Source organism: Stomoxys calcitrans, chromosome 5, assembly GCF_963082655.1.
Source record: "Stomoxys calcitrans chromosome 5, idStoCalc2.1, whole genome shotgun sequence".
In the NCBI taxonomy this organism is placed as follows: domain Eukaryota; kingdom Metazoa; phylum Arthropoda; class Insecta; order Diptera; family Muscidae; genus Stomoxys; species Stomoxys calcitrans.
Window position 1 is genome coordinate 144812524 of NC_081556.1, and position 15971 is coordinate 144828494.

The window sequence follows — 15971 nt, forward strand, 5'->3', positions numbered from 1 at the left end:
ATGATTTATGTTGGCAAAACTTGTGGACAAAATATTGCAGTTTTGAACTGTCCTTCAATTACCTTTAAACGACTGCCGCATATTGGACATTCTTTTGACCACTCATATCCAACATAGGTCATATATTCTTCCAAACACGTGTGACAAAATGAATGACCACAAGTCACAGCTGTGGGTGATTGTTTTTGCTCCAAACATATGGCGCACTGAAGGTCCATTTGTTGATCGGCCATGTTAACAATAAAAAGAAATTATTTTTTATTTATTAAAAAATTTTACGAACCAATGAACGATTGAAAATTTGTGTCTATGACAATGTTGATGTGCTTTCAAAAGGTAATTGACACTCAAAATAAATTGTTTTCGGTAAATAACATTTTTTTTCGAAAGAAATTAGGTACAAACATTCTAAACAGTTTGATAAAATTGGGGAATTTTAATTTTTTTCATTTATTGAACTCTCAAGTTTAAGCTCATTGAAAAGGGGCCTTCTTTTCATAGCCGAGCCCGAACGTCGTGGCGCTGTGCGACACCTCTTTGGCCAGAAGTTTTTACTTGGCATAGTACCTCACATATGTCTCCAGCATTAGGAGGGTATAGGTTAGGTTAGGTGGAATAGGTTGCCCACCAAAGGAGAGTTCAGTCGGAGGCCAGTTTGGCCCATTACGGTACCCTAGAGAGAGAAAGGGAAGAGAAAGAAGATGTGTGACCTGAGACTAGAGGTAATACACGAATAAAAGAAAAGACGGGAGGAATGGTGAACCCGTGCAGGGGGTGAAGAAACACCCATCCTCACGCAAGCAGAGATGGTCCTACGCCGAAGCTAATGGCACCCCCCCGTCGGAACCATCCTGTTCCCTCAACAAACCTCAGGAGACATACAAGAGGTGCGTTCGTAAGTTCACCCAGATCACAAAGAAACAGCTACCCAGAAAGGAGAGCCTACGTCTCTGCAGACCCAGACAAGAACACAGCAAGTGCTTAATAGTCTCCTCCTCATCCTCATCGAGGCAACTCCTACAGAAGTCATTGTGCGGTATTCCTATGCGCGCCGCCATGCGGCCTATCCCATAGTGTCCTGTTATGACTCCTGTCAAGGTACTCATCGACCTCTAATCGAACGCCAGCAACTCCCTCTTCTCTATCTGGTCGATGACTGGCCATAGCGCCTTTGCAGTCCGACAACCATCCACCGAGTCCCAACTCTCCACCGACGCCTCCCTGGCCTTCTCCTCAACTGTGTTCAGTAGGCATGTAGGCATGGCATGTAGGCAAGACCAATGACTGATCCGGCCGGTGCAGACGAACCCCTTCGGGCGCACTCGTCCGCCCCTCATTTCCTTGAATCCCCTCATGCCCAGGAACCCATGTCAGAGTCACATCGTGGGTCGGGGACCTATTCAGGGACTCCCAACAATTCGCCACGCATCTCGACCTCACCATCCTTGACCCTATGGCCCTGGCCTTCTCCTCTACTGTGTTCAGTACCTCGACAAATGGCATGTTGGCAAGGCGGATGACTGGTCCGCCCGGCGCAGACGAAACCCTTCGAGCGCACTCGTCCGACCTCTCATTTCCTTGAATCTCCCCATGTCCAGGAACCCATGTCAGCGTTACATCGTGGGTCCGGAGCCTATCCAGGGACTCCAAACAATCCGCCACGCCTCTCGAACCATCCTTGAACCTATGGCCTTGAGTGCCGCCATACTGTCCACATAAATTCTGAGTTTCGTGGACGGTAAGTCCCTTACCAGAATTTCTTTTGCGGCCACTGCAATGGAACAAACCTCTGCCTGAAAGATCGTGCACTCATATTGATTGCAACAGAGTAGACCCTCCCCCGGAGGCCACCGTAGCGCAGAGGTTAGCATGTCCGCCTATGACGCTGAACGCTTGGGTTCGAATCCTGGCGAGGTCATCCGAAAAAATTTTTAGTGGTGGTTTTCCCCTCCTAATGCTGGCAACATTTGTAAGATACTATGCCATGTAAAACTTCTCTCCAAAGAGGTGTCGCACTGCGGCACGTCGTTCGGACTCGGCTATAAAAAGGAGGCCCCTTATCATGGAGCTTAAACTTCAATCGGACTGCACTCATTGATATGTGAGAAGTTTGCCTCTGTTCCTTAGTGGAATGTTCATGGGCAATCCAGTCCCTGACTTCATCTTGGAGCTATCTGTGTAGATCGGGGTCTCTTCCTCCTCAAGTACGCCATTCGCACTCCATTCGTCCCTCTCAGGAAATCGAATCGCGAATGCTGTCACTTTAATTGGCACTGGTGCCAGGTAGCCGGAGATCCTCCTCAGTCTACCCTCCGCATCCATAAAACCCATAATCGAACTGTGGCCTCAACCATACTCCTTCAGCATGCCGAGCTCCCTCAGCCAAAGCTTGACCCTGGCGGCGCAGTTGCAAATATAGGCCACAATGTACTGCATATCCAGCATCGCCTCCAGGTCTGTCTACTGTACGGATCTCAGTGCCCCTGTGATCCCGACGCAGGCCAGTCTCTGGACCTTTTCGAACTCCCACGCACGTGTCCTCTTTCCCACGGCATTTCACCATACCAGTGCCCCATAGGCCAGTACTGGTCTCACGATGGCCGTATACATCCAATAAATCATCTTCGGGAGTTACCACCCACTTCCTACCGAACATCCCCGTGCAGGAGTAAAAAGCACACAGTGCCATACGATTTCTCTCCTCGGTGTTCCTCTTTCGGGACAGTTTCGAATCGAGGACTATGCTTCGACAGCCGCAGGGTGAAACCGTCCAAGGACTGGAGTCTGAACTCCGGTATCTTATATCTACGCGTGAAGAGCACCAACACCGTCTTCCCTGTGTTGGTCCTTAACCCATTTCTGTTAGCCCATCGCGACAACCTCCTCAGTCACCCTTCCATGAACTCGGTGATTGTCGACCTAAACCTGCCTCGAACCGGCAGCACGACGTCGTACGCATAAGCGATAATCCTCGTACCATCCACACCGAGATCCATCAGGGTTTCATTAATCACCAGGTTCCATAGGATCGGCTAGAACACCCCTACTTGGGGCGTTCCTCTGGTCACCCGCCTCCTAACCACATTATCTCCCAAGTTCGCATTAATAATCCTGCCATAAGGCATGTTACTGTCCAGTGCGGCGACTATAGCCCCTATCTTCACATTATTGAAGGCCCCCTCTGCGCTTCTTCTCCAATCTCTGACACCCAGTTTCGAGATGTCCACTTAGTCACTCCATCGGAGTTTTGGTCTTCCTCTTTTGCATGTTCTTTCATGTTCGCCTTTAAAAGACTTCTTTGCTGGAGTTTCTTCATTCTATACAATCAGCTGATTTAAATCGCTAAGCTCCCTCCCTCTCTCTCTCTCTTTCTATTCGAACTACATATGTCTCAAAGGTTTTTTTGCTACAGAATTTATGTCCTTTTCGTCAAAACTTCCCAATTATCCTTGCTTTCCAAGAAGGGTATTCCCAAAATTCGTTACCGCTAGCTGTTAACTTTCTGCCTTCTTTGGAGATGAATAACAACAACAAAAAGCGAAAACAACAACAACAACAAAAAATAAATCTATTTACCTTTTCTTGGTATACGATGCTTAAATAAACAAAATTTATCAAAATGAACACCACAACAAACACACACACACCAGCAACATTCTGCGGTAAGGTGGTATTGGTGGCAAGCTACCAGAAAGGCAAAGACAACGAATAGACGACGAAGACAACAATTGTGAATGAAATGGTTACAAATTTACCCACAACCCCCCTCTAGCTTTACCAGCCTTTTTTAACTTTTTCTTCTTATACTCCCACCACCATTCAAAAAAAAAACAAACGAGACTCAGCTGGTTTTTAATCTACACCAACTTAAGCGGATTTTGAAAATGTGCGTAGGAAATGACACTCCAAATATTAGGACGGCCGTCTTCAGGATGGATGGATGGCTGGACAGACGGACAGATGTTTAAACAGAAACGTTTTGTCTTTTCATACCCTACATTGGCAGTGGGTAACATGGGTATTATAACTAAGTTGGGGAAATAAGTTTGAAGGAACCAAAAGGAAGACAAAGAAAACAGCAAATATCTTTAGGTGTAAAGGCTCCTTATATATGAAGTTATTTATCTGCGGAATAAAATTTGCGAAAACTTAAAAATGTAATTTGTTAATGTAATCATTTGCCACAGCTCCCTGAACTAGTTCACTAAGTTGGTTCAATATTTCAACTAACTCAAAGAGCTCTAGGGCAATAACGTTCACTAAATTAAGCTTTTATTTCAGATTACTGAACTAGTTCAATGCATCCAGTGTACTGTTGAACTAGTTCATTTAGTTTGTTCAACTAACTATCGGGCTATATCGGGTATTAATGTCAGTGTTCACTACAGTTTACTGAACTAGTTCAAAAAGTTAGTTCACTAGTTCAATTCAGTAAACTGTCTCCTCTTATTAGTTTAATGTTCAATGTCGTTCATTAGTACGATTGCTCTCAGAACTAGTTCCTTTAAATAGTTCACTTATTCAGTTCACAATTTATTGTTGGATCAATAGACCCCCTAGGGTTCGTAGACCCATAAAGTTGATCACTCCATTAAAATTGGCGTTTTCTATAGATTACTAAACTATTACACTCTATTGCTTCAATAGTTTAATATATTCAGTGTGTTGCTGAACTAGTTCACTAAGTTAATTCAATATTTCAACAAACTCAAAGAGCTCTTGCCAATGTCGTCCAATATATTGAGCGTTCAATACAGATTACTGAACTAGTTCACTAGTTCAATACATTCAGTTTACTGTTGAACTAGTTCACTAAATTAGTTCAACTAACTCAGTGAGTTGTTAGGCAATATCGTGCAGTGATGTCAGTGCTCACTACAGTTTACTGAACTAGTTCACAAAGTTAGTTCACTAGTTCAATACATTCAAGGAGCTGTTATCTCTTATTAGTTTATTGTTCAATGTCGTTCATTTGTATGATTGCTCTCAGAACTAGTTCCTTCAAATAGTTCTCTTATTCAGTTCAGTAATATATTGTTGGATCAACAGACCACCAGGGTCCGCAGACCCCTAAACTTGACCACTCTGTTAGCTGTTTGGGCAATGTCGTTTATTAAAATGAACGTTTACTATAGATTACTGAACTATTTCATTATATCACATCACTCGTTCAATACATTCAGTGTGTTGTTGAATTAGTTCACAAAGTTGGTTCAATATTTCAACTAACTTAAAGAGCTCTTGGGCAATGTCGTCCAATATATTGAGCGTTCAATGCAGATTACTGAATTAGTTTACTAGTTCAATGCATTCAGTGTACTGTTGAACTAGTTCACAAAGCAAGTTCAATACAATCAGTGAGCTGTTGTCTCTTATTAGTTTATTGTTCAATGTCATTCATTAATAATACGACTGCTAACTGAACTAGTTCGTTCAAATAGATAGTATAAAGTTTGTCACTCAGATAGCTGTTTGGGCAACGTCGTCAATTAAATTGAGCGTTCACTATAGCTTACTGAACTATTTAGTTTAGTCGTTTAATACATTCGGTGTCTTACTGAACAAGTTCGTTAAGATAGTTCAATAGTTCAACAAACTCAGTGAGTGATTAGGCAATGTCGTCCATTAAAGACATCGTTCATTACAGCTCACTAATCTAGGTCACCAAGTTAGTTCACTAGTTCAATGCATTCAGTGAGCTGTTGTCTCTTATTAGTTTATTGTTCAATGTCATTCATTAATAGGACTGCTTACTGAACTAGTTCGTAATTCAGTTCACTAATTGATTGAAGAAACAGACCACCTAGGATCCGTAGACCAGTAAAGTTGGTCAATTAGTTAGCTGTTTGGGCTATGTCGTCTATTAAATTGAGCTTCATCATAGATTACTGAAATATTTTACTAAATTAGTTCACTAATTCAACACATTCAGTGTGTTGTTGAACTAGTTCACTAAGATAGTTCAATAGTTTAACTGACTAAGTGAGTGAGTTAGGCAATGTCATCCATTAAAGACATCGTTCACTACAGTCTACTGAACTTGTTCACCAAGTTAGTTCACTAGTTCAATAAATTCAGTGAGCTGTTATTCATTATCATTCACAAATATGGCAGCTCACTGATCTAGTTCGTTCAAATAGTGGACCACTTAGGGTCCATGGACCCATAAAGTTGGACAACTCGGCCTTTCGAAAATTTGTTCGGGCAGCCAAATCGTGCAATGCCCGTCTTTTGCGACGAACATGGAGGATACGATACCAGACTTAGGTGCGGATACGATACCAGACTTGAAGCAAATTATTGTAGTTGCTCAGAATGTAAAACGAGTAAGGATTTTGTAAGCTATACGGAAATACAGGCATAGATTTCTTCCGGGTTACTTTTCGGCATTTAGAGCGCACAACAAGCCTATTTCTTAGTTAAATGTCCATTTTGGCCATTTTTTTGGAAATCACGATAGCGGTCGAACGCGTAGAGCGAGCCGCTTGAAATTATGCACAGATACTTTGTATTAACGTAGGTCGTTGAGGATTGCAACTGGGACATATCGGTTCAGATTTGGATATAGCTCCCATATAAACCGATCTCCCGATTTGACTTCTTGAGCCCCTGGAAGCCGCAATTTTCATCCGATTTGGCTGAAATTTTGTTCATGGTATTCTGTTCTGACTCCCAACATCTAAGGCAAGTACGATTCAAATCGGTCAAGAACATGATATAGCTCCCATATAAACCGATCTCCCGATTCGACTTCTTGAGCCCTTACAAGCCATGATTTTTTCCGATTTGGCTGAAATTTTGCATATAGTGTTCTGTTATGACTCTCAACAACTGCGCCAAGTACGGCCCAATTCGGTCTATAATCTGATATAGCTCCCATATTTTAGCATAATCCATGGTGTTGGGTTCCAAAGATTCGGCCCGGCCGAACTTAGCACGCTTTTAATTGTTTTACAATATTTCGCCATTTTTACGATTTTTTCATAAAAAATTTGATATAGAGTCTCCAACTGTCGACCCTGAAAGCCGTTTGGAGTTTCCTACTTGGTTTTTCTTTGGCAAACATTTGAATATGGAAGATAGAACCAAGGCAACTTCCTCAGGACGAATGGCATGGGGACAGTAGCCAATGCAATTCGAAAAGAAAAACAAAAAGCAAACCAACAGCACAAAAAAAAAATAAATAAGAAAACAAAAATTTTGGCTACTGATGATCGTCGTCATCATCAGCGCGGTGGTATTATTACGCGTCTATTCATTTGGGTCATTAATCATGTTGCGTGCTAAAATAAACAAAATACGTGCGCTGACTTTAATGCTTGCTTGGGATTTTGTATAAGAAGCCCCTACCCCAACACCTTTTTTTCCCCTATTTGGTCCGCAGTCTTCAAGGGAAACCCAAATAAAGGAGATTCACTCACTCATCCGCATTTACATTTACACTTTTGGCCAAAAAGGATGCTTTTAAGGAAAAATGAAATCGTATTTAAGATGACACCAGTCACTCACTTAACTGGGTTGTTATGTTAATGTGTGTGTGTGTGTGTGTGTGTGTGTGTGAGTGCTTCTGTGTGCAAACCTTTGCTCATCTGCTTGTCTATGCTCTGCCTTTGCCGGATGTTGTTTAAAATTTTTTACAAATGCCTGCTCTTCACTCATCCTTGACATGAAACCAAGTAAAAATTCATTAACTACGAAAACGAACAGCTTTAGCTTTGCCTCCGCTGTTGGTTAGTGGTCTTGACATCGACTCGTCTTGACTTTGACTTCATCATTAGTAGGCGAGTAGAGTTTATATGGAAAATTTAATTCAATAAAAATTGACAAACTCACAAATTAGTGAAATTAAATCATAATTCCTTATTTACAACCTCCACTGCACTACCCCCAGCAGATCTGAAGGGCGTGACACACACACACACACACAGTTTTAAAGTTTATTGGGGACAAATAATTTGTGACATATGTTGGACAAGTTTTGAAAGTGTTTATGGTACATAAATGTTGATGGGAGGGAAAAGTTTCTTTAACAAATTTCGGAGGGATGTATCAAATCACCAATACCCGCAATCTAAATTGAAATTGGGAAAAATTGGAAGATGTTTCTTAAAATTAATTGTACAAAAATTTTTCTAGGAAATGAAAATTAAATGTTGTCCAAATTTTTTTTATCAAAAAGCACAAAAACTGCTTACGGACGAAAGGATGTACAGACGAAAGGCTGGACAAACGGAAGGATGGACAGACGGAAGGGCAGACAGACGGTAGGATGGACAGACGGAAAGATGGACAGACGGAAGGATGGACAAACGGAAGGATGGACAGACGGAAAGATGGACAGACGGAAAGATGAACAGACGGAAGGATGGACAGACGGACGGATAGACCGACGGAAGGAATGGCAGACGAAAGACGATGGACAGACGGAAGGATGAAAAGACAGAAGGATGGACAGACGGAAGGATGGACAGACGAGAGGATGGACAGACGAGAGGATGGACAGACGGAAGGATGGACAGACGGAAGGATGGACAGACGGAAGGATGGACAGACGAGAGGATGGACAGACGGAAGGATGGGCAGACGGAAGGATGGGCAGACGGAAGGATGGACAAACGGAAGGATGGACAAACGGAAGGATGAACAGACGGAAGGATGGACAGACGGAAGGATGAACAGACGGAAGGATAGACAGACGGAAGGATGAACAGACGGAAGGATGAACAGACGAAAGGATGAAAAGACGGAAGGATGGACAGACGGAAGGATGAACAGACGGAAGGATGAACAGACGGAAGGATGGGCAGACGGAAGGATGGACAGACGAGAGGATGGACAGACGAGAGGATGGGCAGACGGAAGGATGGGTAGACGGAAGGATGGGCAGACGGAAGGATGGACAAACGGAAGGATGGACAGACGGAAGGATAGGCAGACGGAGGGATGGGCAGACGGAAGGATGGGCAGACGGAAGGATGGGCAGACGGAAGGATGGGCAGACGGAAGGATGGGCAGACGGAAGGATGGGCAGACGGAAGGATGGGCAGACGGAAGGATGAAAAGACGGAAGGATGAAAAGACGGAAGGATGAAAAGACGGAAGGATGAAAAGACGGAAGGATGAAAAGACGGAAGGATGAAAAGACGGAAGGATGAAAAGACGGAAGGATGGACAGACGGGGGATAGACAGACGAAAGGATGGAAAGACGGAAGGATGGACGGACGGAAGGATGGACAGACGGAAGGATGGACAGACGGAAGGATGGGCAGACGGAAGGAGGGACAGACGGAAGGATGGGCAGACGGAAAGATGGGCAGACGGAAGGATGGGCAGACGGAAGGAGGGACAGACGCAAGGATGGACAGACGGAAGGATAAAAAGACGGAAGGATGGACAGACGGAAAGATGAAAAGACGGAGGGATGGACAGACGGAAGGATGGACAGACGGAAGGATGGGCAGACGGAAGGATGGACAAACGGAAGGATGAACAGATCATGTGGTATACACATGACCCAGATTTGCCATAGATCGTAGCATGCCCAGCATTATTCCTTCAAAATTTAATGGGCTCTTGACAGACGGAGAGACGGAAGAACGTGGCTAAATCGAATTAGAATGTCAACAACATATGTACTTTGATGGGTCTCAGATCAACATTTCGATGTGTTTCAAACGGAATGATGACATAAGTATACCCCCATCGTATGGTGGACGGTGAATTAACTCAGTGCTTATGTTGTTATACTAGCGCCCCTAAAAGTATACCATATAATAACAAGTAAGAGTGTGTTAAGTTCGCCCGGGCCGAATCTTATATACCCTTCACCATGGATAGCATTTGTTGAGTTTTTTGGGCAGTATCTCTTTGTAGACAAACAAAGAATAATGAATAAAATCTGTTATGGTGTTGAAGCTATATCAAGTTAAAGTCCGAATCGGACCACAAATAAATTGAATGCTGAACATTGTAGAAGTCATTGTATAATATTTCAGTCCATTCAAATAAGAATTGCGCCTTGTAGGGGCTCAAGAAGCAAAATCTGGAGAACGGCTATAGATCGATCGATCGATCGATTCAGACCATATTGGACACGTATGTTGAAGGTCATGGGAGAAGTCGTTGTACAATATTTCTGCCAAATCTGATGAGAATTGCGCCCTCTAGAGGCTCAAGAAGTCAAGACCCCAGATCGGTTTATATGGCAGCTATACGAACGGTTTGAACAATACTTAGCACAGTTATAGGAAGTGATACCAAAACACCACGTGCAAAATTACAGCCAAATCGGATAAGAATTGTGCCACCTAAAAGCTGAAGAAGTCAGGACCCATGATCGGTTTCTATGGCAGTTAGATCAGGTTATGAAACGAATTGAACCCTGCTAAGCAAAGTTGTTGGAAGTGATACCAACGCACCACGTGCAAAATTACAGTTAAATCGGATAATAATTGAGCCCCCTAAAAGCTGAAGAAGTCAGGACCCATGATCGGTTGATATGGCAGCTATATCAAAACATAGGCTAATTTGGTCCAATTACAATCCCATCCGACCTACACTAATAGAAAGTATTTTTGCAAAATTTCAAGCGCCTAGCTTTACTCCTTCAAAAGTCAGCGTCTCCAGATAAAGGGTCTAAAGCCCATAAAAACTTTATTTTTTAACCGATTTCGCTGAAATTTGACAAATTGAGTAGTTTTAGGCCTCTAAATATCGGAATCAAATATAGTTCTGATCGGACTATATATAGATGTAGCTGCCATATAGACCGATCTCCAGATAAAGGGTGTAAAGCCCATAGAAGCTTTATTTTTCAACCGATTTCGCTGAAATTTAAAACATATGGTAACCTTAAGCCTCCTGATATCTGCCCTAAATATGGGTCAAATTGGACCATATTTAGGTATAGCTGCCATATAGACCGATCTCCAGATAAAGGGTCTAAAGCCCATAAAAGCTTTATTTTTCAACCGATTTCGGTCAAATTTTAAACTGTGAGTAGTTTTACCACTCCTTATATAAGACCCAAATGTGGTTCAGATCGGACCATATTTAGATATAGCTGCCATATAGACCGATCTGGCGATAAAGGGTCTGAAGGCCATAAAAGCTTTATTTTCATCCGATTTCGGTGAAATTTGAAACAGAGAGTTATCTTAAGCCTCCTGTTATCCGACCTAGATATGTATCAAATCGGACTATGTTTAGGTATAGCTGCCATATAGACCGATCTGCCGATAAAGGGTCTAAAGCCCATAAAAGCTCTATTTTTCAACCGATTTCGCTGATATTTGAATCATTGAATAGTTTTATGCTTCCTAACATAAGACCCAAATATGGTTCAGATCGGACCATATTTAGATATAGCTGCCATATAGACCGATCTGGCGATAAAGCCGATAAAGTCTAAAACCCATAAAAGAATTATTTATTACCCGATTTTGTTGAAATTCGAAATACAAAATTCAACAGTGACTTATTTTTATTATCACACCGAATATCCTTGTCGAATTTGGGTGCATTAGTTATCCAATTTTTACCGGATTGTGACGAAAGGGGATTTTCATATATACCCGAGGTGGTGGGTATCAAATGTCCTAATGTCTTTTTACTTGTTAATGTTAAACAATATTTCTTAATTATATGATACCTTTAGTCAAGAACCATATGTAGCTTAAATTTTTTCTTAGAAAAATCCATAATAAACAGCCAATGATGATGATGATATCATACCACCAGTGTAACTTTACCCATTCAGCCGAACATTGCTGGTGAACAAACACTGCAAGTCATTTAGTCGGTCCAGAGCAACCAGATAGCCAAATAGCCATTCGATGCAATTTTATTGAGAAATGCATTGGAAAAGTCGGAAGCTCTTAATAAATTATCCAGTAAAAATATTTGAAAAGTTTTTCAAACATTTCGCAAAAAACATGCACACGCACAAGCAACCCACTACCCTACGACTGGCTCTCCTTATCACTGCAGCAGCTTATGAGAGGAATTGTGTTTGGTTGTGTTGTTGTACATTTAGCACGTGTATCTACTACGAAAAAATGATAAAGCAACAAAAATACAAAAAAAACACACACACACACAAACTCATACACATACCTGCAAACATACAACTACAACAATGAAAATGTTAAAACTTTAGCCGGGTATGCAATGGAATTTTTTTAGGCCCCCACTCGAAAGGCTTCCCTCTCAAAACTCTTACACACACAGACACACACACAGACAAACACTTACGCACTCACTTGGCCATTGCTGCAATGCACTTCAGGAATATTTTGTTTTTATTCAAGTTGAATTTGTGGCAAAGTGTGCAGTAGGAGCATCAGGAATACCAAAACTTACACTGTATGGCTGTTGAGAAAAAGACAGATAGAGAGAGAGAGAGAGATTGTGGGAGTGGGTGGGTGGGGTGTGTTGTGTTGTGCAAGCAGAGAGATAGAGAGTAATCTAAAAGCCTCGAATGAGTGAATACGTACATATATCTGTTTTAAAAGGTCACTAGCCTTGATAACGTGAGCATGTGAAGTAAGTGTTGTGGGTGTTATACACACTCAGTCATATGGCCTCCCATTTGGCTCACCCTCCCGCTGCCACTAAGGCTATTGACAAAACACATGAACTTACACACGTGCAAAATGAAAACAGAGATACATGTACTCAATTTATCACAATTGCTTTCAATTTAAACGGCATTGTTTACACCTCTCCTCAGCATCCCCTTGTTGTTTGTTATACACCAAACAAAACACCGAGTTCACCAAAGAGCTATGATGAGAGCACTTATGGCTCACGCACAAAATTTACACCACACCAACAGCACTAAAGGAAAAAGAGTTACTATTCTCCTGATGCCATTCTCAATAACTCTCCATAGATGCGTTGGGTCTGTATGGCATAGGGATGCCAAATTTGGTAGCTACGGTGGCACCTGCCTCTTAAGGAGGAGATAATACTTATGCTGAAAGCACAAAATACTTGGCGTTTTGCCGGGAAGGAAAATGAATTACATCCAACATTTTGTTGAGCCCATTTTTTGCTCTCAACAACTGCTACAGGGCTATTGCCAATTGATGGGGTATTTAACCACGTAGCATACTTTGAAGCCAATTACTTTACAAAAAGTCTCAAAAAGTCATCTTTTTGTTCAGTAATCCCATCAATGAAAACTAAATTCTCTATACCAGCTGTCGACATGCAGGCCCAAACTTTTACACTGTGACCGATATGTTTTACGCCGTTTTCATTGTTCAGCTCTGCATTAGATTTACATCAAATATGGGACATAGCTGGATCCAGGTATATGAAATTCAGATTCATCTGCAAAAATTTCGGCGTAGCAAAGTCCTACAATCTAATTTTTGTGCTCCGATTTGGTGCTCAAGAGGCAAAATCGGCAGATCGGTTTATATGGGAGCTGTGTCAAGCTATAGATCGATTCAGACCATGTTGCACAGGTATGTTGAAGGCCATAGGAGAAGCAGTTGTACAAAATTTGTGCCAAGTCGGATGAGAATTGGGCTCTCTAGAAGCTCAAGAACTCAAGATCCCAGATCGGTTTATATGGCAGCTATATCAGGGTATGGACCGATTTGAACCAATTGTTGGAAGTGATATCAAAACACTATGTGCAAAATTTCAGTCAAATTGGATGAGAATTGCGCCCTCTAGAGGCTCAAGAAGTCAAAACCCAAGATCGGTTTATATGGCAGCTATATCATGTTATGGACCGATTTAAACCATACTTCGCATAAATGTTGGAAGTGATATCAAAACACTATGTGCAAAATTTCAGTCAAATTGGATGAGAATTGCGCCCTCTAGAGGCTCAAGAAGTCAAGACCCAAGATCGGTTTACATGGCAGCTATATCAGGTTATATACCGATTTGAACTATACTTCGCACAGTTGTTGAAACTCATATCAAAACACTATGTGCAAAATTTCAGTCAAATCGGATAGAAATTGCGCCCTCTAGATGCTCAAGAAGTCAAGACCCAAGATCGGTTTATATGGCAGCTAGTTCAGGTTATGGACCGATTTGAACCATACTTCGCACAGCTATTGGATGTGATATCAAAACACTATGTGCAAAATTTCAGTCAAATTGGATGAGAATTGCGCCCTCTAGAGGCTCAAGAAGTCAAGACCCAAGATCGGTTTATATAGCAGCCATATAAGGTTATGGACCGATGTGAACCATACTTCGCACAGTTGTTGTAAGTCATATCAAAACACTATGTGCAAAATTTCAGTCAAATTGGATAAGAATTGCGCCCTCTAGAGGCTCAAGAAGTCAAGATCCAAGATCGGTTTATATGGCAGCTATGCCAGGTTATGAACCGATTTGAACCATACTTCGCACAATTGTTGGAGGTGATATCAGAACACTATGTGCAAAATTTCAGTCAAATTGGATGAGAATTGCGCCCTCTAGAGGCTCAAGAAGTCAAGACCCAAGATCGGTTTATATGGCAGCTATATCAAAACATGGACCGATTTGGCCCATTTACAATCCCAACCGACCTACACCTATAAGAAGTATTTTTGCAAAATTTCAAGCGGCTAGCTCTACTCCTTCAAAGTTAGCGTGCTTTCGACAGACAGACGGACGGACAGACGAAATTCAGCGAAATCGGACAATAAATGCAGCCGCTATAGGCTTCAGACCCTTAATCGGCACATCGGTCTATGTGGCAGCTATATCCAAATATGGTCCGATTTGGCCCCTTCAAGAAGTTAACCTGCGTGCAGCAAATTTCAGTTCAATATCTCAATTTTTGAAGACGGACGGACAGACAGACAGAAGGACAGTAACACGGACATTTGTTAACTCGCCTTAGAATTTTACGACGATCCGAAGTATATATACTTTGTAGGGTAGGAAATGGATATCTCGATGTGTTGCAAATGGAAGACTAAATGGATATATCCCCTATCCTGTGGTGGTGGGTATAAAAAACCGCCAAAGCTGGTAAAATTTCACCCAATTCGAATAAGAATTGCGACCTTTAGAGGCTCAAGAAGTAAAATATATGGGAGCTGTATCAGGCTATTGACCGAATCGGACCAGATTTGACACGTGTGTTGAAGATCATAGGAAAAGCGGTCGAACAAAATTTCAGCTAAATCGGATGATAATTGCGCCCTCTAGAGGCTGAAGAAATCAAGATCCTAAATCGGTTTATATGACAGCTATATCAAGTTATAAACCGATTTCAACCATACTTAACACAGTTGTTGGAAATCATTGCACCTCATGCCAAATTTCAGCTAAATCGGGTGAGAATTGCGCCTTCTAGTGGCTCAAGAAGGCAAGCTCCCAAATCGGTTTATAAGGCAGCTATATCGTGTTATGTACCGATTTGAACCATATTTGGCACAGTTATTGGAAGTCCAAAACATGTCTTGCAAAATTTCAGCTAAATCGGATAGGAGTTGCACCATCTAGAAGTTCAACAATTCAAGACCCCAGATCGGTTTATATGACATCTACATATATCAAGTTATGAAACGATTTCAACCATACTTAATGTAGTTGTTGGAAATCATCGAAAAGCTCCTCATGAAAATTTCAGCCAAATCGGATAAAAATTGCGCCCTCTAGTGGCTCTAGAAGTCAAGATCCAAGACCGGTTTATATGGCAGCTATAGCAAAACATGGTCCCATGTGGCCCATTTACTATACCAACTGACCTATAGGGGTAGGGCGACCATCCAGTAACTATTGCCCAAAAAGTAATTGCGGATTTTTTAAAAGAAAGTAAATGCATTTTTAATAAAACTTAGAATGAACTTAAATCAAATATACTTTTTTTCTAAAGCAAGCTAAAAGTAACAGCTGATAACTGACAGAAGAAAGAATGCAATTACAGAGTCACAAGCTGTGAAAAAAATTGTCAACGCCGACTATATGAAAAATCCGCAATTACTTTTTGGGCAACCCAATAAGTGTC

General features: G+C 41.8%; 2 protein-coding genes across 2 annotated transcripts in view; one reads left to right on the plus strand and one right to left on the minus strand.

Annotated features, from left to right (window-relative positions):
• Window positions 1–329, minus strand: part of LOC106090100 (E3 ubiquitin-protein ligase RNF170-like) — a 538-nt gene extending 209 nt beyond the window's left edge. Inside the window, exon 1 of the mRNA XM_013256187.2 lies at window positions 63–329. Within this exon, the coding sequence (XP_013111641.1) occupies window positions 63–233 (171 nt within the window). The 5' untranslated portion in view covers window positions 234–329. The remainder of the gene's footprint in view (window positions 1–62) is intronic.
• LOC106090101 (uncharacterized) overlaps window positions 1–15971 on the plus strand; it is a 339431-nt gene that overhangs the window by 204081 nt on the left and 119379 nt on the right. The window lies entirely within an intron of this gene.